This window comes from Ornithorhynchus anatinus, chromosome 8 (assembly GCF_004115215.2).
Source record: "Ornithorhynchus anatinus isolate Pmale09 chromosome 8, mOrnAna1.pri.v4, whole genome shotgun sequence".
Lineage (NCBI taxonomy): Eukaryota > Metazoa > Chordata > Mammalia > Monotremata > Ornithorhynchidae > Ornithorhynchus > Ornithorhynchus anatinus.
The window spans coordinates 5207625-5234066 of NC_041735.1; the positions used below are offsets into that span (position 1 = coordinate 5207625).

Genomic DNA, 26442 nt, shown 5'->3' on the forward strand with positions numbered 1-26442 from the left:
ATCGTGACGTGACTTGTCCGGAGAGGAATCTGGCCCACGACCCGGCATGGGGCAGGGACGGCTTTCCTCTTCCCGCGGGCCGTTTCCCAGTACCGTAATCGTTGTCCGAAACAGCCCGGTGGAAAAAACCGTTCCTGCCCTGTCACGTTGTGCAACGCGTCTGGGGGAATCTGTCTCCGATTACGGATTTCAGATGCTCCCGGGAAGAACTGAGACCGGCTTTGAATGGCGATGACGGTATTTGTTAAGTGCTTACTATGTCCTAAGCGGTGTCCTAAGGGCTGGGCTAGGCACAATGTAATCCAGTTGGACCCAGTCCCGCATGGGGCTCACAGTCTAAGTAGGGAGATCGGGTACTGAATCCCCATTTTAGAGATGAGGAAACTGAGGCACAAAGAAGTGAAGTAACTTGCCCGAGGTCACACAGCAGGCAAGTGACAACGCCGGGATTCCCTCCAGGTCCTCTGACCCCCAGGCCCGGACTCCCTCTGCTAGGCCGTGCTGCTTCCCACTTCCCACGCTTCTGAGGAAACCTAAAACTCTCCCAACTGTCAATGGGTTTGAAAATCACATACACGTTTGAAAGCGCCGACATTCCTTATTTTACAGAAGGCTCCGAAATGGAGCCCCCGGCCTAATATCAGACCTCCCCTCGTGCTCCCGTTCCTGAGTTCGTCAAGGTGCAGTGGAAAACCCCAAAGGGGACGAGGCGGCGGCGGCCCTCTCCTTCTCCGGCCCATTTCGGGGCGGGAGGCTCCCGGGGCCTCCGGCTGGAAGCCGTCAGAAGTTCTGCTGCCGCCGCTTCTTGGCTTCGATGGCGTCCAGGATGGGCTGGCGCTTGGACTGGTACTTCTGGCGGATCTCTTCGATCTCCTGCTCCATCATGGGGTCCAGGGCCGACAACCTCTTCTGGAGTTCCTCCACGCTCCAACTCTTGAGCTGCGGGGGCAGAAGGTACAGTGACGTCAGTCGGAACCCGGCGACCGGTTGCCGCTCTGTGGGGAGAGACCAGCGCGACCGTCCACGCCAAAGAACGCCCGGTGGGACGTCCCCTGAAAGGGCATTCGTTCATTCATTCAGTGGTATTTAGTGAGCGCTTACTGTGTGCGGAGGACTGTACTAAGCACTCGGGAGAGTACGATTCAACAATAAACAGACACAGCGTGGCTCAGTGGAAAGAGCACGGGCTTTGGAGTCAGGGCTCATGAGTTCGAATCCCAGCTCTGCCACTGTCGGCTGTGTGACTGTGGGCAAGTCACTTCACTTCTCTGTGCCTCAGTTCCCTCATCTGTAAAATGGGGATGAAGACTGTGAGCCCCACGTGGGACAACCTGATTCCCCTATGTCTACCCCAGCGCTTAGAACAGTGCTCGGCACATAGTTAGCGCTTAACAAATACCAACATTAACATTAACATTATTACATTCCCTGCCCACAATGAGCTTACAGCCTAGCATCTGTTGTCACTCCTCCCACCACCAGAGAGGACATTAGCTGGGGGTGCATTCTGTGGCCCCCCCCACTCCTTCTTCCTTCTCCTCTCGGTCCCGCTCCCACCCCCCTCTCTCTCTCACACGATAATAATGATTATTCTTGTTCTGAGCGCTGGGGTAGCTACAAGCAAGTTAGTTTGCACACAATCCCTGTCCCAAGGAGGGCTCACAGTCTTCATCCCCATTTTTCAGATGGGGGAACTGAGGCCCGAGGTCACACAGCAGACAGGTGGCGGAGATGGGATTAGAACTCATGACCTTCTGACTCCCAGGCCCCGGCTCTATCCACTAGGCCATGCAGGCAAGAGAGCAGAGCGGGCAGGGCTGCCGTGCGGGCACCTTCCTACTCTGATGCTGGCGGCCGCCTGCCAGTAGGGAACTTGTGGGGCCCCTCGAGTCTCAGCTGCCAAATTCTGCATGGTCTCTGACACGCCCAGACCCCTTCTTCTGGGACTTTGCCTTCTGGGGTAGCGAAAGGATTTGTAAAAGCGCAGCGAGGAAGCTAAATCAATCAATGGTACTTACTGAATGCTTACTACGTGCAGAGCACTGGACTAAGTACATGGGAGAGTACAATACAACAGAATTAGCAGCATGGCCTAGTGTAGAGAGCAAAGGCCTGGGAGTCAGAAGGACCTGAGCTCTCACCCCGGCTCTGTCAACTGCTTGTTCTGTGACCACGGGCAAGTCATTTCACTTCTCTGTGCCTCAGTTTCCTCAACTGTAAAATGGGGATACCTCTTCTCCTTCCTACTTAGGCTGTGAGCCCAAAGTGGGACAGGGACAGCATCTGACAATTAACCCGTGCCTACCCCAGGACTTAGAACACTATTTAATGTATAATAAGCACTTAACAAAATACTATTAAAAAAAAATTTAGCAGTCACGTTCCCTACCCATAAATAAACTTACTGTCTAGAGGGGGAACATGAGAATCAGGAGACATGATTCCTGCGCTCTGGGAGTTTATAATCTAACCTAAAGAATGATGTTTACTGAGATGGCTTATTTCACGTCCTCGTTCATAAGTGGTGGAGATCAAGCAGCTCAGATAAGGAAAAGGAAAACTGATCCCACGTGGACACTCCAAGGCAGAAAAACTCAGAGACTGTAAGCTCCTTCTGGTCAAGGAACCTGTCTCCCCACCGTATTATATTCCCAAGCACTTAGTCCAGTGCTCTGCTCAGAGCAAGTGCTCAATAAATATCACAGGTTGACTGGTAGGAGAAGAGGGGAGGAAAGGTACGGCTCGGCAGAAATCGGCAGAGAAAGCAGTAGTGCGTCCTCAGAGTAGCTCGGTGAATCCTGGCCGTGCTTACCCCCAATTCCTATCCTGAGATCTGGATTAGCCACTGGATAATTATGGCTCTCACAATTGCCCAGAATGTGCTCCTGGCTGAACAGAGTGTAGTCGGGGGAGAAAGACAGAGACAGTGAGAAAGAGAGAGAGATGACGTGAGAGAGAGAGAGGAGAGGGGGAGTTCTAGCCGAACCCAGAAAACTTCCTGGCTGAGGCCCTGCAAACTGGCAAAGAGGATGAATGATGAGTCACGTAGCACCTGGAGGCTCTGTCTTTCCAGCTTTTAGTTTTCCACAGGGACCCCAGGCCTGGCAGTCAGAAGGACCTGGGTTCCAATCCTGGCTTGGCCGCTTGTCTGAGTGACCTTGGGCAAGTCACTTCACTGGGCCTCAGTGACCTCATCTGTAAAATGAGGATTGAGGCCGGGAGCCCTACGTGGGTACAAGGACTGTGTCCAGCCCAATTGGCTGGGATTTAGAACCCATGACCTTCTGATTCCCAGGCCCGAGCTCTATTCACTAGGCCACATTGCAACTCCTGCTGCCATGGCAATGGTCGAGCCGGTTTCGGGGCCACGATCATCTGGGTCTAAGTTATTTCCCTGATTCTAGCCAGAACCCCCCTCCAAACTGGCCCGTCTTCCCGTGGCTAACCATCCCAGAACCGTCCACCCACTGGGAGTTCCTGAGTTTCCCATCAGTTTTCCATTCGTAGCTCCTGACCTTTGGAAGATGCCTTGAGACTCTACTGTGTGACTGATGGGATTATGTGTAAAATTCAATAGAGAAACGCAGCAGTTAAGTTTCAAGTCCCACTCCACCCCTCGAAGACAGCCCTGTCGTATTCAAACCACCCAAGACAGCTTCAGAATGATAATTATAATAACTGCGGTACTTGTTCAGCGCTTACTATGTGCCGGGCACTGTACTAAGTGCTGGGGTAGGTATGAGAGAATTGGGCTGGACACAGTACCGTAGTTAACTGTCTACTTCATGACAAACACTGTGGTAAATGCTGGGGTAGACAGAGGAAAATCAGATCAGACTTGTTTCACAGAGGGCTCGCAGTCTAAGAAGGGGAAGAAAGAACAAGTCTTTTACCCCCATTTTACAGATGAGGAAACTGAGGCCCAAAGAACTGAAGTGACTGGCCCCAAGTCACACAGTAGGCACGTGACGGAGACAGGATTAGAACCCGGGTCTCCGGACTCCCTGCCCTGCACTCTTTCAGGGGATTGAAACAGCCTCCTCATCCTCCCTACCTCACAAGCCCGTCACCTTGGCATTGTCCTAGACTCCTCTCTCTCATTCCACCCACCTGTTCCATCTGTCACCGGATCCTGTCGGTTCGACCTTCACGTCATTGCTAAAACCCGCCCTTTCCTCTCCATCCAAACTGCTACCCGGCGGATCCAAACACTTCTCCTATTCCTCCTAAGGCTACCGCATCTTCCTCCTCGCTGACCTCCCGGCCGCCCGTCTCTCCCGACTCCATACTTCGCTCCGCTGCGCGGATCATTCATTCGTTCACCCGACTGTATTTATCGAGCGCTTACTGTGTGCCAAGTACTGTACTAAGCATTTGGGAGAGTACAACAGAGCAACAGACAGATTCTCTGCCCACAGAACGTTCGGTCCACGTCTCCCCACTCCTCATGAACCTCCAAAGGCTGCCCGTCCATCTCGACATCCAACGGAAACACTCCGGCTCGCCCCGTCTCCTACCTCACCTCAGTGATGTCCTACTCCAGCCCAGCCCACCCATTCCACTCCTCCAGCACCAGCTTACTCACTGTGCCCCATTATTGCTCCTCTCGCCACTGACCCCTTTCCCACATCCTCCTCCTAGCCTGAATCCCTCCCCCTCCATAGACTCCAGACCACTATCCTTTTCAGCTTCAGAGCCTTATTAAGCTCACATCTCCTCCAAGAAGTCTTCCCTGATTAAGCCCTCTTTTCCCCAGCTCTCTCTCCCTTCTGCATCATCTATGCACTTGGATCTTTGACCTCCGGACATTTGATATTCGCCCCACCCTCAACCCCACAGCACTTGATTACCTTATTATCTTGTATCTAGCGCTTAACAAATTCCACAATTATTATTATTAGCACTTGCGCTTAACAAATTCCACAATTATTATTATTAGCACTTGTGTAGACATCTCTAGACTGTAAGCTGGTTATGGGCAGGGAATGTGTCTGCTAATTCTGTAACACACTCTCCCAAGCACTTAGTACAGTGCTCTGAACATAGTGAGTGTTCAATAGATACCAACGGTTGACTTACTGCTCATCCTGAGGAAAAAAAAAATCCCTAATGGACAAATCGCTCTCATGCAAATAAGACTGTACGCTCGTTATGGGCAGGGAACAGTGTCTAATTCTGTTGTACTTTCCCAAGTGCTTAATACAGTCCTCTGCACACAGTAAAATCTCAATATACCCTCAATTGATTGACTTGTTCCAATCGCAATCTGTGCTATTTACCGAATGCCTGTTTACTACTTTACCAGCTCCCTGCCCTCAGATAACTTAAAATTTAAAGGGGGAGACAGAAGAAGCTCATTTACAGCTAGTCAAAGCCGGACGCAGATCAAGGATAAAGCAGGAAGCAGTACAAACCCGTCAGGGTGAAACAGCTGAACAAATAACAGAATGTAGGGATAATATATCAATTCTATAAATAAAGATGTAAATATGTCCAAGAGAGGTGAGGCTAGAAATGAAGTTCGCAGGTGGGTGCCGGACTGATGCCTCTGGGGTGTTGGGAATGAATTGGGGAGGGCTCTCTGGAGGCGGTGGGCTTCTAAGAATCTTTTAAAGATGGGGAGAACTGGGTGGTTTGGCAGAACTGGGATAGAGGTTGGGGGGAGTTACAGTTCGGGGAGATCAGAAGCAGCAGAAACTAGCAGAAAGGGCACGAGCCTGGGAGTCAGAAGGAACCGAGTTCTAATGGTGTCTCTGCCACTTGTCTGCTGTATGGCCTCGGGCAAGTCACTTTCTTCTCTGTACCTCAGTTATCTCATCTGGAAAATGGGGATTAAGATGGTGAGCCCCATGTGGGACATGGATTGCGTCCAACCCGATTAGCTTGTATCTACCCCAGTGCTTAGTTCAGTGCCTGGTACATACTAAGCGCTTAACAGATATCATTTAAAAAAAAAAAAGATCCTGCAGTTGACTGCTGAAAGACAGTGAAGAGTCAAGGATGATACAAAGATAATCCCAGAACAAGTGTGCTTGGAAAAAGGTGGGTAGCAGCAAGTACAGCGTGGAAATTATTGCCCAATGTCATTCCCCGGCCTCCTTCCCATCTACGATTCTTCTGCGATTGCTGATGTGCTTCGAAAAATGCAAGGCTAGAAACCAGGGATTTCCAAATCAATTTTTCCTGGCAGGGTGAGGATAGAGAGGGGAGGGAGAAATTCACAGAAGCCCTTTAATTTCCAACTATTTTCACTTTCTTGACTTTTTTTTTTAAGGCTTCAAAGGAAATCACTTTGCACTAAAGGGCGGCAACTGAGACATTGATTCTGCAACCCACTAAGACCTGAAAGGTCAGTGTTAATGGAAGACGGGGCTTTCACGGTTCTGCCAGAAGCATACCCCTAGGCAGGTTCCCCGAGAGGGAACCCGTAAAAGAGAATCTTCCAACAGGGGGTACCGAGTTGATTTACCTTTCTGTCTCACAGATGCAGAAGGTACTCGAAAAGAGTGTAGAAAATGACACCGCTTTCTCAGCAATGCGCTGATCTGCACCGACTCCTTAAACCAGCCAGGAAAATACACCCACTTACCTCAGAGAATGAAAAGATGAAAACTGCCCCAAGGGGGTGAGAAGGTAGGGTATCTGTTATAGTGTACTCTCCCAAGTACTTAGTACAGTGCTCTGCACACAGTAAGTGCTCAATAAATACCATTGACAGATTTATATGGCCTTTGCAGAAAGCCTCCACATGGCAGTCAACTGATGATAATAATAATGGTATCTGTTAAGCACTTACTATGTGTCAAGCACTGTTATATGCGCTGGGTAGATAGAAGCTAATTAGGTAGCACTCAGTCTCTATCTGATATGTCTTCATCCCCATTTTACAGATGAGGTAACTGTGGCCCCGAGAAGTGAACTGACATGCCCAAAGTCACGCACAACAAAGAAGTGGCAGAAATGGGATTAGAACTCAGATCCTTTTGACTCCCAGGCCCATGCTCTATCCACTTAGGCATGCTGCCAGTTCTCGGTCAGTCAATCGTATTATTGAGCGCTTACCGTGTGCAGAACACTGTAGCAAGTGCTTGAGAAAGTACAATATAGCCATATAACAGACCCATTCCCTGCTCACAAGTTTACCGATCCAGAGGGTGAGGCAAATATAAATACATAAAATGACAGGTACGTGCATAAATGCTGTGGGGCTCCTGACTGCTGGGAAGCTCAAATCATGGCCCCCGACCCCCGACCCGGGCCCTTGGCCAGCTACCTGAGGGCTGAAAAAGGGGAAGGGGGGAAATGAGAGCCTAAAAGCTTCATCTCTCACTGACACGGCGAGCTGGTTGGTTTCGTGAATTTGACTTGAGGACTCCAATAATGATGCATCTATCTGTGCCTGTCACCGTTCTCCTACTAGAGGCTGTAGCTGACCGGGTGATCGCTGACGTCCGGCACGCGTTTCAAGGCTACTGCTTGGCTGCCTTCATTTCCACACCGTCTGCAAGACTACCTCTCCCTTTCCCCGGCTAGCTCGGGAGCCTGCTTCTGCCTCGAGCTTTCAATTGCTTCCAAAGTTATTCAAAGCCAAAAGGGATGAGTCACCAAGAGACGAAGCCCACTAAATACTGATGATGATGCCGATGATACTAAAAATAATGGCATTTATTAAGTACTTTCTAGGTACCTCTCGTTGCAAGTGCTGAGGGAGATATAAGATCATTTAGCTCCTAATCTAAAAGGGAAGGAGAGCAGATATTTCATGCCCATTTTACAGAAGAGGAAACGGAGGCACAGAGAGATCACGCAGCAGGCCAGTGGCCGGGCTGAGACTAGAACCTAGGTCTCGATTTCCTGGCCCATGTTCAATCTTCTCTTGTACAGACAGCTCTCAATTACTGTCCCCTTTTCTCTCCTCTTGTACCCTTTCCAAGAAAATTGTTCGGTTTTTTTAATGACATTTGTTAAGCGCTCACTAAGGGCAAGGGACTGGACAAGATACAGACTAATCAGGTCGGACACAGTCCATGTCCCACCTGGGGCTCACGCTATTAATCCCCATTTTCCAGATGAGGTAACTAAGGCACAGGGAAGTGAAGTGACTTGCTCAAGGTCACACAACAGACAAGCGGCGGGGCCGGGATGAGAACCCAGGTCCTTTTGATTCCCAGGCCCGGGCTCTATCCGCTAGGCCACGCTGCTTCTCCAGCTCAAGTGAACCGCCATCCATTTGAGGAGCGGATTCCCCCTTCTAATGACGGTCACGCTCCGGTCTCTCTCTGGTGCTTTTCTGAACTCCCAGAAGCATCAGAAGAGTGTCTGCTGCTTGAAAAGTGAGACGTGAGGTGAGGTGCGGAAATCTGAGGCAGGCAAATCAATCAGAACTCCAGTGCCACCAAAAAAAGAGATGCTTATTTAGTGACTCAGTTCCAAGGGTGGAGCGCATTCATCCAGTGACATCCCCCCCCCCACCCTACCCCCAGTTACTCTTCTGCCTCGGGGTATTGTCCCTGGCTGTACTGGGTTCGAACTGGTACGTCAACAAAAGGCAGAGAACACCCATCCTTCGATTCAAAGGTAACAAATGTATATGGCCTAACTGGTGCTTTCAATTAAAATGCTTATAAATAGAATGAACCGGTGTCCCAGTGGAACTGGCTATCACTCTTTTTCTCTTTATAGTATTTGTTAAGCGCGTGCCCTGTGCCAGGCACTGTACTAAGCGCTGGGGTAGATGCAAGCTAATCAGATTCAACATAGGCCCTGTCATTCATTCATTCAATCGTATTTATTGAGCGCTTACTGTGTGCAGAGCACTGTACTAAGCGCTTGCAGCGTGGCTCAGTGGAAAGAGCCCGGGCTTGGGACTCAGAGGTCATGGGTTCGAATCCCAGATCTGCCACTTGTCAGCTGAATGACTGTGGGCAAGTCACTTCACTTCTCAGTGCCTCAGTGATCTCATCTGTCAAATGGGGATTAACTGTGAGCCTCATGTGGGACAACCTGGTGACCCTGTATTTCCCCCAGCGCTTAGAACAGTGCTCTGCACATAGTAAGCGCTTAACAAATACCAACATTATTAAAATACAATTCAGCAACAAATAGAGACAATCCTTGCCCGCAAGGGGCTCATAGTCTAGAAGCGGGGAGACAGGCATCAAACAGAGTTCACGGTCTTCATTCCCATTTTATAGATCAGGTGACTGAGGCTCACAGAAGTGAAGTGACTTGCTCAAGGTCACACAGCGGGCAAGCGGCGGAGTCGGAATTAGAACCCAGATCCTTCTGATTCCCAGGCCCGGGCTTCATCTATAAGGCCACACTGCCACTCTTTCAATCAATCAATGGCATTTGAGTGCTTGTTATGTGGAGAGCACCTGCCCACGAGGACCTGCCAATCTACCCTTCGTGGCTGGCGACTGCTGCCCAGAAGGTTGAGCACCTACACTGTACTAAGTGTTTCTAGACTGTGAGCCCACTGTTGGGTAGTGATTGTCTCTGTTGTTGAACTGTACTTTGCGGCACTTAGTACAGTGCTCTGCACACACTAAGTGCTCAGTAAATGTGACAATGAATGAATGAATGAGGGCAGAGTCTAGAAGCTCACAGTGGATACAGGAAGAGTCCAAGAAAACTAGGTATAAAAAACTGTGACCATCCCAAATCCCTACTGCCGGGCCAGTTCTTTATATCTTCTTCTCTAATTAATATCTCACATGGTCTTGTCCAGGGCCAACTCACAGGGAGGTTCCCATTCATTCATTCGTATTTATTGAGCGCTTGCTCTCAGCGAGCATTCACTCGGGAGAACCGCTGCCTCCCAAATCTTATTTTAAGCAAAACCCCCAAGATGAGTTCCGTTACCAAAGGGAAAGACAGAAGGAACAGAAACAAAAGACAGCCGGGTTCTCCTTGAAAGGCTGAGGCCTGCACTTTGGATTTCTTAGTAGCTTCCTGAGCACGGGATAACTGAAAATTTGATTTCTACCTGAAAATCGATTCTGGAGAAACATCTTCCCAACAGGGTCCAATCAATTCCCAAACTCTATCAGGGGGATTCGAGTCCTTTAAATTCATTTAAGGACTCAAAATGACCCTGTCGAACACAAAAATGGCATTATCTATTTATAAATCCACAGCAGTTCGGCCGCGGTAGGGAATTATGCTACCACAGGCAAACCGAGAGCGGGGAAAGGAGAGCGAATTCATCGTGCTCCTAGTCGGTCAAATCATATTTATTGAGTGCTTATTGTGTGCATCGCACCCTGCTAAGCATTTGGGAGACTTCGATACAACAATAAACGGTCACGTTCCCTGCTCACAGTGAGCTTACAGTCTAGAGGGGGAGACGGACATTAATATAAAAAAATAAATGACAGCTATGTACACAGTGCTGTGGGGCTGGGAGGGGGGGATGAATAAAGGGAGCAAGTCAGGGGGACGCAGAAGGGAGCTGAAGAGAAGGAAAAGAGGGCTTAGTCAGGGAAGGCCTCTTGGAGGAGATGGGCCTTTGGTACGGCTTTGAAGTGGGGGGTGAGTAATTGTCTGTCAGACCTTAAGTATACATCCATACAGTGCCTCATTAGAGTGACTAATTCAGGAGCTGCTTCAAATATTCTGCAATTTTAGTGTCCACAGCAGCCAAATTGGAGCATGAAATAGTCCAGATCGTTGATAAACGGAAGTCCCACCCTCTCCTGATCATTTTATGATTAGCCTGGTGAGATGAAGTTCCAACACCGGGCCCCCCCGGGCAGCTCTTAAACATTTGGAGGGACAGTCGCCATCGTGTTTCTTCTAAGTCTAAAACGGGGACATTAATTTTTCAGAGCCCTTGAAAAATGAAAACATCAATACCGCCTGGTTTGTTTTTAATGTAACTCAATAATTCAAGTCAAGTGCTAGCTCAACACATCGGGGATTCTGCAGCGACCGGGGCTTTTGAGCATCTCCTGGCTGGAAATTTCCACGAGGTAAAGGGATGTGGGTTTTCTTCAGAACCAGCCTGAGAGGTGAAAGGCCACGAGGAGCTACCCACAACTATCCTCCAAATGAAACAATCAAACAATCAAGCCATGGTATTTACTGAGCGCATAGTTTGTGCAGAGCACTGTACTAAGCGCTTGGGAGAGGACCATATAGTAGACATGTTCCACAGGGAGATTTCACTCTGGACAGGGGCATCCACCAGTCCAACACACCCTCTGAACTCTACAGCTGGAAAGCCCTTCTTGGGGAGATGGGGTGAAGGTTCTCCTCCAGGAAAGAAGGATAACAGGAGCCTAACTTAGGGTAAAGTGGCCAGAAAAGTGCTAATAAGCAGTATGTTCTGGTGGATAGAGCCCGGCTGGGTGTCTGAAGGACCTGGGTTCTAATCCCGGCTCTGCCGCGTGTCTGCTGCGTGACCTTGGGCAAATGAATTCACTTCTCTGGGCCTCAGTTACCTCTTCTGGAGAATGGGAATTGAAACTGTGAGCCCCACGTGGATCCAACCTAATTACCTTGGAACAACCCCAGTGCTTAGAACAGTGCTGGGCACATAGTAAACACTTAAATACCATCATTATAATTATTATTCCAGAGGGGGGCTGGGAGTGGGATTCCCGGGGGTTGGGCCAAGAGTGGGAGAGGAGAGGAAATCAGGAAGAGTGGGGCCTAGTGGTTAGAGCAAAGGCCTGGAAGACAGAAGGACCACGGCTCTAATCCCGGTCACACCACTTGTCAGCTGTGTGTGACCTTGGGCAAGTCACTTCACTTCTCTGGGCCTCAGTTCCCTCATCTGTAAAATGGGGATTGACACTGTAAACCCTACATGGGACAGGGACTGTGTCCAACTTAATCTGCTGGTGTAACCACCCCAGAGCTACAGTACAGTGCCTGGCACAAAGTATTTAACAAATACCATCATCATCATTATTATCTACTGAATGGAACAAAGTGCTCAGTACAGTGCCCTGCACATGACTAGCGCTCAGTAAATACCACTGATTGACTGATATTATGGCCCAGGCACTACCCGGAAGCAAACAGCCTGCTACAGTAGATGCAGTAATAGAATTTATAAAGTGCTTACTGTGTGCAGATCATTGCACTAAGCACTGCGAGAGATTACACACATGGGAATTAGGCACAATCCCTGTCTCGGCTCCAGTTCTTGAGGAACATTGGTTGAAGGACCGAAACTTGGATTTCACACTTGAGAAAAGGGTCTTTCAACTATTCGTGGGGTCTGGTGTAGACATCTCTCTTTTCTAAAGGGATGTTGAAATATCCACCACAGACTGGCACATGTGCCTGGCACATAATAAGCGCTAAACAAATATCACTATTATTATTATTACCCCCAGCAGCAATGAGAACCTAGGTTCGACCGGTGGGATGACTATTTTTAAAGATCCTTTTTGTACCATATATGTGAATAAGGTCAAGCATTAAAGACTGTCCTTCACTGTTTTCTCCTAGCCCTGGGCACAATATATTCATTGAACTCAAGTTACCCATAGGAAAAAAAAAAGACAAAAAAAACCACCCCAAAATTTAGCAGTGAATTATTTTCCCCATCAAACTAAAATCTCCACTCTGTGCCTTCCAGGTACTTTCCAGAAGGGGTAAGCTCAAATGCCCACAGTCCCCGATTGACTTATTTTTGGAAGTCTTTCAACTCTTGGAACTAAAGGATTATTTTATTCACGACATCCATACTCTCCGTGACATGCTCAAATGGCTTTAAGAGGTAATAACTGTAACAACAACTGGAATTTATTAGGAGGCAGCGCGGCCTAGTGAAAAGAGCTTGGGCCTGGGAGTCAGAGGACCTGGATTCTAATCCCAGCTCTGCCCAATGCCTGCTGTGTGACCCTGGGCAAGTCACTTCACTGCACTGTGCCTCAGTTTCCTCAACTATAAAATGGGGATTAAACCCTACTCCCTTCTACTTAGTCTGTGAGCCCCGAGTGGAACAAACCTGATAAACTCGTAACTATCCCAACTTAGAACAGTACTTGACACATTAGAGTGGTGAACAGATACCATAAAAAAAGAAAGTGCAGTTTGCTGTACTGAGAGTTTGGAAAAGTACAGCAGAAGCACAAGACTTTTCGGTGGGTCAGAACCAAAACTTTGGGATTTTCCACAGGTAATCACAAGATCTAATCCCTTTGGTATATGGGTCCCAAAATGCACGTGCATAGAAAGAATGAGGTAATGGGGACAAGTTTAGTGCAGATTAATCAGTCAGTGATATTTATTGAGCAGTTACTGTGTGCAGAGCGCTACACTAAGCGCTTGGCAGTGTACAGTAGAGTTGGTAGACACGTTCCTTGCACACTCTGAGTTTGGAGTCCAGATCCCAGAAGAACAATAAATTCTATCCCACGATCTTTCAATTCATGCACAATGCTATCACAAAGTCTCCAGGACTAAAACCACATGAAGGAATCCTCAAATACGTGATTTTATTAAATGTTCATAAACTCCTTAAAGGTAGGGACCGTGTCTCCAAACTCTTTTGTCGTGTACTCGCCCAAGCGCTCAGTACAGTGCTCTGCATATGCTAAGTACTCAATAAATACCATTGATCGATTGAATTCTGAGTAAATGTTGACTTCATTACATGGTCATTTAAACCAAAAAAATCTTCATGGAGGTTCTCATCTGGAAAGTGGCGTGTTCTTCTGTTTCCACTTAGTTTCTGATTTCATACTGTCTGCCGTATCATCTCGGTTAGCTTTCATTCCTTCTCCTTTAAGTGTTCATCTACATGAGAGCATTCGACACTTCACTTTGCTGCAAACTGAAAGTAGCTATAAAGCCGCTTTAGATTTGCCAGGTTTATTTCAACTTCAATGCTTCGTGCACATGAGCAGCCAAGGCAAGGACAGCGTCAGTGAGGTGGTCTTTAAAATGTGTCTTAAAAAACACCTGGGAAAAGCCCTGCTTGATCCAGGAACAGGACCCCTTTGAGAAGGAGGAAGAGGAGGCCCCAAAGAAAGTTCGCTTTCACTTTTTTTTTAAATAAATGAGAAACATTTGTCAAGAGTATTACTATTTCCATGAATCTCTATTTCCATAAACACACCAAGGCAGTAGAAGCACAAGCAAGGGATCATTGTGATTTTTAACCGGACCGAGTTCCTATAGCAATAAAGGAAAAATAAGATGATGTATTTTTGGAAAAAAATGGAAAAAGACTTCCAAGTGTCAAAGCAGGAGCTTACCGACTGGTAGCATGAAAGGTAATTCATTTCCAACTAAGACTAGCAGAGCTCCTAGCGGACCCTTTTTGGACTTGAGTGAAGAGTGAAAAAAGAAAACTACACTGGTCCGCTACTAAAAATCAAATCTGATTAATGTGAGACAATGCGCACAAAAAAAAAAAATGGCCCTGCGTACCAGTGCATGAAGAGCTGAAACACTGAAGAAAATGTGTTTTCAAAAAGGTTACATCATAATGCCTGGGTGGTTTAACTGACCTCTAAAAACACAGAATCAAAATACAACATTGAGGAAGGATGTTTTTTTCCCCTTCATCACGGGTGATAAGGAACAATCCGGCTGTCATCACTACGGCATTACTAATATTACCTGGCACTATTAATAGATGGGTGATCCCGCAGTAATTCGCCAGTGTTTCTTAATGTATTTATGACACAAAGTGACACAGAATATAAGAATATAAGTAATGTTCTACTGAGTCCCGCAATATGACTCTCGACTGGGGCAACGGGTTGCTTGGAAGAACTGTATTAGTTATGGCTCGTAACATCCGCTCTAACAACCAATCGATGGTAATCCTGCAGCGCTTGCCGTGTGCAGAGCAGTGTACTAAGCGCTTGGGTGAGTATAACAAAACAGAGTTGGTAGAAACGCCCCCTGCCCATACGGGGCCATTTTCCCTGAAGTCACTCATGATGGAGCACATATCCAGAGAAGCAGCGTGGCTCAGTGGAAAGAGCTCGGGCTTGGGAGTCAGAGGTCATGGGTTCTAATACCGGCTCTGCCGCTTGCCAGCTGAGTGACTTTGGGCAAGTCACTTCACTTCTCTGTGCCTCAGTTCCCTCATCTGTAAAATGGGGATTAAAACTGTGAGCCCCACGTGGGACAACCTGATCACCTTGTATCACCCCAACGCTTAGAACAGTGCTTTGCACATAGTAAACGCTTAACAAATACCACCAAATACCATTATTATATCCTTATGTTTATCTAAATCCCTCTTGAACCTATAGTCAATCAGTAGGCCTCCACAACTTCTGGTGGTACTTAATTCTGTAGGCTTATCAAGTATGGGAAATGTTTCCTTGTTCTGAATAAGTAAGCGCTTAACAAATACTATAATAATAATGGTATTTGTTAAGTGCTTACTATGTGCCAGGCACTTTTTAAGCACTGGGGTAGATAAGCATATCAGCTTGGATACAGCTCCCGTCGCACGTGGGGCTCACAATCTCAATCCCGATTTTCCAGATGAGGTAACCGAGGCCCAGACAAGTGAAGCGACTTGCCCAAGGTCACACATTAGGCAAGTGGCAGAGCGGGGATTAGAACCCATGACCTTCTGACTTCCAGGCCCGCGCTCTATCCACTACGTCACGCTGCTTCTCATCTACCCCTTTCTGCTTTGGCAGCTGTCCCCGTATCTGGACACTTGGTGACCAAACACTCCGGGCTCATTTTGCTCACACCTTTCCTGCTTTCTCGACCTCTTTCGGTTTCCTCTGCCCGTGACTTTACAGATTGAAAAGTCTTCTAATTTTCAATCCAGCAGAGCATCTCCCTTTCCCTGTTCACCATATCGCCAAGATCCGCCCTTTCCTCTCCACCCAAACGGCTACCTTACTGCTACAGGCTCTCGTTATATCCCGGCTAGACTACTGTGTCAGCCTTCTCTCTGACCTCCCTTCCTCCTCTCTCGCCCCGCTCCAGTCTATTCTTCACTCCGCTGCCCGGCTCATCTTCCCGCAGAAACGATCTGGGCATGTCACTCCCCTTCTTAAACAACTCCAGTGGTTGCCTATCGACCTCCGCTCCAAACAAAAACTCCTCACTCTAGGCTTCAAGGCTCTCCATCACCTTGCCCCTTCCTACCTCTCCTCCCTTCTCTCTTTCTACCGCCCACCCCGCACGCTCCGCTCCTCTGCCGCCCACCTCCTCGCCGTCCCTCGGTCTCGCCTATCCCGCCGTCGACCCCTGGGTCGCGTCCTCCCGCGGTCCCGGAACGCCCTCCCTCCTCACCTCCGCCAAACTGATTCTCTTTCCCTCTTCAAAACCTTACTTAAAAATCACCTCCTCCAAGAGGCCTTCCCAGACTGAGCTCCTCTTCCCCCTCTACTCCCTCTGCCATCCCCCCTTTACCTCTCCGCAGCTAAAGCCTCATTTTCCCCTTTTCCCTCTGCTCCTCCACCTCTCCCTTCCCATCCCCACAGCACTGTACCCGTCCGCTCAACTATATATATTTTCGTTACCCTATTTATTTTGTTAATGAATTGTACATCGCCTTGATTCTATTTAGTTGCCATTGTTTTTACGAGATGTTCTTCCCCTTGACGCTGTTTAGTGCCATTGTTCTTGTCTGTCCGTCTCCCCCGATTAGACCGTAAGCCCGTCAAACGGCAGGGACTGTCTCTATCTGTTGCCGACTTGTTCATCCCAAGCGCTTAGTACAGTGCTCTGCACATAGTAAGCGCTCAATAAATACTATTGAATGAATGAACCATGGCTGCCTTTCTCTGGACCTCATCTTTTCCAAAATGCTGCCCCAAAACAACACTTGGTACTAGAGAGGCAGGCAAACTATTATTATACGGGGGTAAAATTGGGTCTTTTATTTTGTTTTTTACCTTCTCTCTTGAAGTTTGGCCTCTTGGCCGCCGACGCTGGATCAATGACCTGAGGGACTGGCCAAACGTAACGCCAAGATTGCTTTCCTGAGTTTTAACTGCCTGTTTACTTGTACTGATGCCTGTCTTAATAATAATAATAATAATAATGTTGGTATTTGTTAAGTGCTTACTATGTGCAGAGCACTATTCTAAGCGCTGGGGTAGATACAGGGTAATCAGATTGTCCCACGTGAGGCTCACAGTTAATCCCTATTTTACAGATGAGGTAACTGAGGCACAGAGAAATTAAGTGACTTGCCTACAATCACACAGCTGACAAGTGGCAGAGCCGGGAGTCGAACTCATGACCTCTGACTCCGAAGCCCAGGCTCTTTCCACTGAGCCCCGTTGCTTCCCCATCTCTAGACTCTAAGCTCGTTGTAGGCAGGGATTCTCTCTTTATTGCCGCATTGCTCTTTCCAAACACTTAGTACAGTGCTCTGGACATAGTACGTGCTCAATAAATATGACTGAATGAACTGGCAGCTCGGGGCCCATCATTTCTTTATTTATATATAATAATGTCTGTCTCCCCCTCTAGACTGAGAACTCGTTGTGGGCAGGAATGTGTCTGTTGTCACACTGTATCCTCCCAAGCGCTTAGTACAGTGCTTTGCACACAGTAAGTGCTCAGTAAATATGATTGAAAGAATAAATGAATTGTGGAGGTGAAATGGGCACAGTTTAGAGATGGAGAGAATGGGAGAGGTTAAAAGAAGGTTGGCATGGAAGGTGATGCTAAATGTGAGAGTTTCTGGCTCAGGGAGACTGGTGGTGTGCCAACTTGAATTGGATAATTAGGAGGGAACATGAGGAGTTCAGTCTGTGCCGTATTGATTGGAAGATGTCGGCAGGACGTCCTTGTGGAGATGTCTGGAGGCGAGGGGAAATGTGAGACTGGAAGGCAGGAGAGAGGTCAGAGCCGGGGCGGCACGAACACCTACCTGGACCTGGCAGATGCGAGATAAGCTCTCTATCTGACAAGACAGTGACTCTCCCCGGCTTGACAGCCTCTTTGAAGGCCCATCTCCTCCAAGAGGCCTTCCCTGACTGAGCCCTCCTCTCCTCTTCTCCCACTCCCGCCTGCGTCGCCCTGACCCGCTCCCTTTATTCATTCCCCCGTCCCAGCCCCACGGCACTTATGTCCGTATCCGTCATTTATCCGTGTCCGTTCATATCTGTCTCCCCCTCTAGACTGTGAGCTCGTCGTGGGCAGGAAATGTGCCTGTTTACTGTCGTACTGAACTCCCCCAAGTGCTTAGTACAGTGCTCTGCACACAGTCTCGCCTTGTCTTAGGCTGTCGAGTCGTCTCCGACCGACATCGACACCGTGGAAACATCTCTCCCAAAACACCCCACCCTCCTCCACCTGCGATCGGTCGGGTAGTGTATCCATAGCGTTTTCCTGGTAAAAATACAGAAGCGAGTGACCATTTCCTCCTTCCGCGCCGTAAACTTGTGTCTCCGCCTTCGACTCCCGAGCTGCCGCTGCCCGGCACGGGTGGGTTTTGACTTGTGGCAGGTGGCCTTCCCCTCGCTAGCCACTGCCCAAGCTAGGAATGGACTGGACAGACCTCTGCTTGACTCTCCCTCCCATAGTGGAGACTGGTAGAGGACTGGAAGTTCTCCAGGTGCCACCCTGAACACACAGTAAGTGTTCATTAAATACGACTCTCTGACTCTCTGGCAGAGAGTGGACAGTGAGGAAAAGTAGGGAAGCCAGAACAGTGTCCTGTGAAGCACCCACATTTCGGGAGTGGGAGGCCCCTGAAGAGCCAGTGAAAAAAACTGGCTCACATTGTACCAATAATAATAATAATAATAATGTTGGTATTTGTTAAGCGCTAACTATGTGCAGAGCACTGTTCTAAGCGCTGGGGTAGACACAGGGGAACCAGGTTGTCCCACGTGGGGCTCACAGTCTTCATCCCCATTTTACAGATGAGGGAACTGAGGCCCAGAGAAGTGAAGTGACTTGCCCACAGTCACCCAGCTGACAAGTGGCAGAGCTGGGATTCGAACTCATGAGCCCTGACTCCAAAGCCCGTGTGTCACTGTTGAAAATGAGGTTCATTCATTTAATGGTATTTATTGAGCGCCTACTATGTGCAGAGCACTGTACTAAGCACTTGGAATGTACAATTCGGCCCTCCTCCGCACCCCCTCTGGATGTTGAAGAGCATTCCTATAGACTGTGAGCCCCACGCGGGACAAGGACTGTTTGACCTGATCATTGTGTATCGACCCCAGGGCTTCATACAGTGCTTAGCACATAGTAAGTGCTCGACAGATACTGTAATTATTCAATTCTATTGTATTTATGAAGCGCTTATTGTGTGCAGAGCACTGTACTAAGTGCTTGGGAGAGTACAATAGGACAGACACATTCCCCGCCCACAAGGAGTTTACAGTCTATTATTACTAGGGAGGTGGTCAATAGGGTCAAAAGCAGCAGAAAGGTCAAGGAGGATTAGGACACGGTTCTCATTCCTTAGCATTCTACAATAATGGCAGACACTTTTTTGGGGGGGTATTTGTTCAGCGCTTACTCTGTGCCAGGCGCTGCACTAAGCCTTGGGGTAGATACACGGTAATCAGGATGGACACCATCCATGTCCCACATGGGGCTCACAGTCTGAATCCCATTTTACAAGGGAGATAACTGACACCCAGAGAAGTGAAGTGACGTAACCAAGGTCGCACAGCAGATACGTGGCAGAGCCGGGGCTGTGCTCTATCCATTAGGCCATGCTGCCTCTCATTTCAGGGTCCTTCTCCAATCATTCTGCCAAATTTTCGCACTAATCCCCAAAAGTTGTCTCTGCACCAACCCAACAACCCCCAAGTTTCAGCCTAGCGGGTTCCCCGAAGACTTGAGATCTAGCATGAATCCGAGGTTCGCGTTAACAAGGAGAAACAGCGTCGCCTAGTGAATAGAGGACGGGCCGGCGAGTCAGAAGGACCTGGGTTCTAATTCCGGCTCCACCGCTTGACTGTCGTATCTGACCTAGGGCAAGTCTCTTCCCTTCTCTATCCCTCAGTTACCTCATCTGTATAACTCAGGTAAAACTCAGGCTCACAGTCTCATGTGGGACAGGGATTGTGTGCGTCCCTATTTTCTTGTATCCCCTCCGGTGTTTGGTACAGTGCCTGGCACGTAGTAAGCGCTTAACAATTACCACAACTATTATTATTATTACAATTATTAAAATGGGGACTACGACTGTGAGTCTAATGTGGGACAAGGACTGCGTCCATCCCGATAAGCTTACGTCTATCCCAGCGCTTAGTACTGGTGCCTGGCACATAGTAAGCGCTTAACAAGTGCCATAAAGAAAAAGGCAGCTCTGACAAGGAACTCTATGCAAGAAAGCAGCCAAGGGGCCACGGAGCGACCACAGGTCTTCTTTTCAAAGCAAAGGCGAAGCCCGACGAGGCCAATAGCTCTGGGTTGGGTTGATCTTTTCAAAACCCAACCTGCTAGAGAGCGGGACCACAGGCACGCTTAAGGGTGCCATTTCAAGTAACGGAACTCCAAACCGCGGTGCAGTAGGCGGATAAGGATCCCAAGGAAACCCAAGGACCCGTGCGGCTTGGACAAAGGGGGCATTCATTTTCTCGGTGTTGATGCCAAGTGAGTCTACGGGTTTCTCTGGCAGCTTCGGGGCCCCGATGCTTTTTTCAGACTGTTATTCTTGGCGACTTTTCTACCGGGAAAATGGACGGCATTTCACAGCCCGAAAATAGGCCGGGGGCTTAGGCTCCGACGCATCTTTACCCGGGAAATCAAACATGTGCCACTTGGGATAAATAGACACGAAGAAACGAAACCAATGCAGCCCGTCAGAACAATTTTTGGACGCTCCCTTTCTCCAGACGTGGGAGAAGCTTCTCGGCTCCATCACCGCTGAAAATCCATTAAAAAGCTATTTAGGTTCGTTCATTCAATCGTATTTATTGAGCGCTTCTGTGCAGAGCATCGTACTAAGCGTTTGGGAGAGTACGACAATGAATAGACATATTCCCTGCTCACAATGCTTAACTGTGACCCATCCCAAGGGACACAGGGAGGGCTAGACCACGGGGAACGATATGGTCACATGTGGTTTCTGTTATTGTGCCCGCCATGCTATGGCATGAACGGCAGGCTCCCACAGACAGAACTAAAAGCAAACAAACGTGAGGTGAATATTGTAAGCTCATAGTGGGGCAGGGAATGAGTCCGCTCGTTGTTGCAGTGTACTCTCCCAAGTGCTTAGTACAGTGCTTTGCCCACAGTAAGCACTCAATAAATACAACTGAATGAAGGAATGCATGGATTTGCTTTTCTCCGCTTATTTACCGAATGAACTAATCCGCTCCCAGTTTGCTGGGAGACTCTGCTTTTTTTAAAGGCTTTCAAATCAGTTCTGTTTTGCAATAAAAGGGTGTCAGGGTGACGGGGAAACTTCAGGGAATTTAACAGTAGTCTGCCCGATATCCGGAGGTACATTAATGGAAATGCCAAAGCCAATACAGCGTTCACGGGTTCTTTTAGAGGCTTTTTAAATGGTTTCTTTACAATGTAAAAAAAAAAAAAAAAAAAAAAAGCAAACCGGGAAGCTTAGGATCTGTTTGTGGTCGGCTGCTGGCGGGATGGGAAGCCAGTCTATTCATTTAGTCATTCAATTCATACAATCGTATTTACTGAGCGCTTCCTGGGTGCAGAGCACTGTACTAAGCGCTTGGGAGAGGACAATAACAGAGAACAATAAACAGGCACATTCCCTGCCCACAACGAGCTTACAGCCTACCGTCTATAGTAGTATTTCACCCAGAGATCGATCAAAGTCTGATGCCTGGTTCAAACAGCACGGTAGCATTCCCTTATGGCTTGGGGGGTGATAGCCTTGAAAAACCCGGGTGTTAGTGGGGACTCCAATAATTAAGTGGCTAACTTAGTTCTCCCCCTCTCAGGACCACAACGGGAGAGTTTCCAATACTCTACCAGTCTCGGCTACGGGAGGGAGAGTCAGGCAGCGGCCCATCCATTCCACTCCTAGCTTGGGCAGTGGCTAGCGAGTGGAAGCCATCTGCTACAAAGCAAAACTCCCCGTGCTGGGCAGCAGCGGAACGGGAGAGCGTCGAGGGCGGAGACTTGAGTTGATTGTGCGGAAGAAGGTGAGGGTCAACCACCTCCGGATTTTTACCAAGAAAACTCTGTGGATAACACTACCAGAAGGATCGCAGAAGAAGGTAGGACGTTCTGGGAGAGATGTGTCCATGGAGTCGCAATGGGTCGGAGGCGACTCGACAGCATGAGACAACTCAGTTCTGCCAATATTTGTTATTGATCGGTCAATGGTATTCGAGCACTTCCCGTGGGCAGAGCACTGTACTAAGCGTTTGGGAGAGTACAGTATAACAGAGTTGGTAGACAAGTTACGGGTCCACAGGGAGCTTACCCTGCAATTCACCACTTAAAAGGTAAGGGCACCAGTAAAAGACCATCCCAATCAAAAGGAATGCCAACTACCGAGCATCGTGCCAATCTGGCTCTAATTGTGACAATCACATTCCAACTGGTTCATTCATTTGAGGATAATCCCAATTGCCTTATCGGAATTGCCAACTCCAGGTCCCTGGAGCGGAGAGGTCAGTGAAGAAAGGGACCTCGGCGGAAGGAAGGAATTTTATTTTCACAGCTGTCATGAAGATCACTGGGGAGACTTTCAGAAATGCTAGTCTACTCTAGTTGCTTGCTCCTAATAAATCTGCTTTAAAAAAGCTTCTTAATGGAGCTGTGATATCTAAGCATTTTTGCTCACTTGTGACAGAGGGAGAAGGAGAAAATGAGCAAAACAAAGAGGGTTTTCTTTTTCAGTGGTTATGGTATTTAAGTACTTAACTATGTGACAAGCACTTTTCTAAGCCCTGGGGTGGGAAGAAGTTAATTAGGCTGGATACAGTTCCTGCCCCATTGGGGCTCTCTAGGAGGAAGGACAGGTATTGAATTCCCATTTTGCAACTGAGGAAACTGAGGCACAAAGGAGTTAAATGACTTGTCTAAGGTGACGCAGCAGGCAAGTGGCAGCTTAGAACCCAGGTCGTCTGGCTTCCAGGCCTGTGCTCCATCCACTAAGCCATGCTGCTTCCAAAATGTGCTCTGGGTTGGGAAATGTGTTTGAAATCTCTGATCTTAGGGAGAAGAATCCCAGAATAGTTGATTACAACTAATTCCCTGCCCCTCACGAATGCCTCGTGGAAAACCAGGAGAAAGGAGACCATTCCATTTGGAGCTAAGCCTGTCATTCAGAAAGCTTAGTACAGTGTCTGGCATATAGTAAGCACTTAAATCTCCCAAAAAGAAAAATTAAAATGTCACACTCCCTAACGAACTTTCCGATCCTACTTTGGTACCCAAAACATTCTCTCCAGTAGAGACCCTGTTTGGCAGGTTCTAACTTGGAAATTCAATTTTGCCCAAGTAAATACTCCCAGGATCATTTACCACAGAAAACTGGACAGATTTGTCTTTCCTGTCACCGAGGCAACTCTCCGGAGGACAATGGTGCATCGGTGACGGTATATCAGCTGCCCAGTTTCCATTCAGAATGCCGGATTTTTCTGGAGTGGACTCCTCGGCCCGCTTTCTGTGGCCACGTGATCATCTACAATCTGTATTTTTTATTCTAGGCTACGATGTATACAAAGTATAATAGGCTCGTGTTTTTGAAGTGGGAATTCTCCAAACTCAGAATGAGAAAGGATGGATCTGAGTCCTAGGGACAATCTGCTGTTACGCTACTACTGGAGGCATCCGCTTTCTTTTTGTTTTTTTATTATTGGTTTTTGTTCATTCATTCCATTGCATTTTCTGAGCGCTTATTGGGTGCACAGCACTGTGCTAAGCGCCTGGGAGAGTGCGATATAACAATAAACAGACACAATCCCTGCCCACAATGAGCTTACTGTGTCTCAGACACTGTACTAAGCGCTGGGGTAGATACCAGATAATGACGTTGGACACAATCTCTGTCCCGCTAAGAGCTCACGGTCTTAATCCCCATTTTACCGATGAGGTCTCGGAGGCCCAGAGAAGTGAAGTGACCTGTCCAAGGTCTCACAGCAGACTAGTGGCCGAGGCAGAATTAGAACCCAGATCCTTTTAACTGCCAGGCCTGTGCTCTATCCAAAAGGCCACGCGAATCTAGCTGGGTCGGCTCCAACTCAGGACCAGGCAGGACACTGGATTTCCAACTTGGGCGAAGCTGTTTCCGGAAGGATCTCCTCATGGACATATTCAAAATTCCCCTTTCTTATGGTATTTATTAAGTGCTTACTATATATCGAACACTGCTTAAGCACTGGGGAAGGTGTAAGTTAATTAGGTCAGTCTCTGCCCTGCATGGGGCTCACAGTCCCAAGTAGGAGGGAGAACAGGAACTGAATCCCCAGTTTAGAGTTGAGGCAACTGAGGCCCAGAGAAGTGAAGTGACTCATCCAAGGTCACCCAGCAGACAAGTGGCAGAGTCGGGATTAGAACCCAGGTCCCTGTGACTCCCAGGCCCGGGCTCTCTCCACTGGGCCACGCTGCTTCCTTTGTTTGCCTTCTAAGATTCGCCCTCTCAGGTCACCTGAGAGGTTTAGACCGTAAGCTCGGTGTGGGCAGGGACGTGTCTGCTAATTCTGTTTTACTGGACTCTCCCAAACACTTAGTATAGCGTTCCGCACATAAGAGGTACCAAATACCATCGAATGATCGACTGATACGGCCCAGACATATACCAAGAGCCAAAAAGAGGAAGCCAGAGGACAAGGAGGCATTCCCAGCACTTAGTAGAGTGCCTGGCATATAGTAAGTGCTTAACAAATACCAGAATTATTATTATTATTAGAGAATAGAGAATTACAGAATAGAGGACCGCTGGTTGAGTCTGCTGAATAAAATTCAGGATCGTTCCCTTTCCGTTTAGGTTCGCCAACAGCCGAAGCTTGGGCAATTCCTGGAATAGATTCCTCTGGATCTTTTCAGAAAAATGAGACTAGGTTTCCAAAAAAAACCACAACTTGCCGTAACAACTGAACAGACACATCAAGGGATCCTAGGCTTCTGGATGAGTTTGTGTGGTCTTGTAAATCATTTTTCAAAAACACACCAATCCACAGCATTTTCACCACTTTCAACCTTCACGGGAGCCGATTTTGTTTCTGGACAGCAGACAACACTGACTGCCTACCACTGGTCTTCCCAGCAAATAATCAATCCATCAATCAGTGGTGTTTATCGTGTACAGAGCACTGAACTAAGCACTCGGGAGAGTTCGATTCAATGGAGTTGAGGAGGACGAACAGAATGTGGCTACTGTTACACTGTACTCTCCCAAGCACTTAATACAGCGGGTGCTTGGCATACAGTAAGCTCTCAATAAATACCACTGATTGAATGAATGAATACTAATCATAATGATGATGGTACTTGTTAAGTGCTTCTATTAAGCGCTTACTACGTGCCAGGCACTGTACTAAGCACTGGGGTGGATACAAGCAAAGTGAGTTGGACACAGTCCCTGTCCCAAGTGGGGGTCACAGTTTTAATCCCCTTTTACAGATGAAGAACTGAGGCCCAGGGAAGGGAAGTGACTTGCACAAGGTCCCACAGCAGACAAGTGGCAGCGCTGGGATTAGAACCCATCACCTTCTGCCTACCAGGCCCATGCTCTATCCACTATGCCACGCTGCTTCACTAACAACACAGAGTAATAGCCTTTTGAGCACACATAACAGTGTACCAAGATTTTAAAATGTGTGTGGAGACATTCATTCATTCGAACGTGTTTAATGAGCGCTTACTGCGTGCAAAGCACTGCACTAATCACTTGGGAGAGTACAACAGAACAACAGACATATTCCCTGCCCACAGCGAGTTCACGGTCTATCAAAGTCCTTCGCCGATATCTGATGTTCAGCTCAATATTCACCTGCCCAGGCAAACTTAGAGGGGTCTGAGAAGAACCTCCTTTTTCTAGGAGGTTGATCAATATCCCATGACACTGAGGAAAACTTTTACCGTACCTTGCATTATGTACAACCAATCAATTAAGTGAAGCCATTATAAATTGTGGTTTTGAAAATCCCCCATGCTTGAGGCCACGCAGGTCTGAGATGTCTGTGGTCTTTGGAACTGCGGCTGGGAAGCAACAATCCCCCGCTTCAAAGCCTTATTGAAGGCCCAACTCCTCCAAGAAGTCTTCCCTGACTAAGCCCATCTTTCCTCTTCTCCCACTCCCTTCTGCCTCACCCTGATTTGCTCCCTTTCTTCATCCCCGGCCTCCACCTCAGCCCTACAGTACTTACATCCATATCCACAATTTATTTATATTAATGTCTGTCTCCCTGTCTAGACTGAAATTTCATGGTGGGCAGGGAATGTGTCTGCTAATGTTTCACTGTACTCTCCCAAGCGCTTAGTACAGTGCTCTAAACATAGTAAGTGCTCAATAAATAGAATCGGTCGACTGAAAGGTCAACAGTGCCCCAGATAATGGGAAGACTAGAACGTGGAGCTAATAAGTTGGGAGTG

General features: G+C 48.0%; 1 protein-coding gene and 1 non-coding gene across 2 annotated transcripts in view; one reads left to right on the top strand and one right to left on the bottom strand.

Moving 5' to 3' along the window:
• Positions 1-578: 578 nt before the first annotated feature.
• The window catches only part of STK4 (serine/threonine kinase 4), an 83719-nt gene continuing 57855 nt past the window's right edge, over positions 579-26442 (bottom strand). The window contains exon 11 of the mRNA XM_029071065.2: positions 579-939. Coding sequence (XP_028926898.1) covers positions 781-939 — 159 coding nt within the window. The 3' untranslated portion in view covers positions 579-780. The remainder of the gene's footprint in view (positions 940-26442) is intronic.
• LOC114814046 lies at positions 21827-21963 on the top strand. Its single transcript, XR_003761789.1, has one exon. It is a non-coding gene; the product is annotated as a small nucleolar RNA SNORA7 (small nucleolar RNA).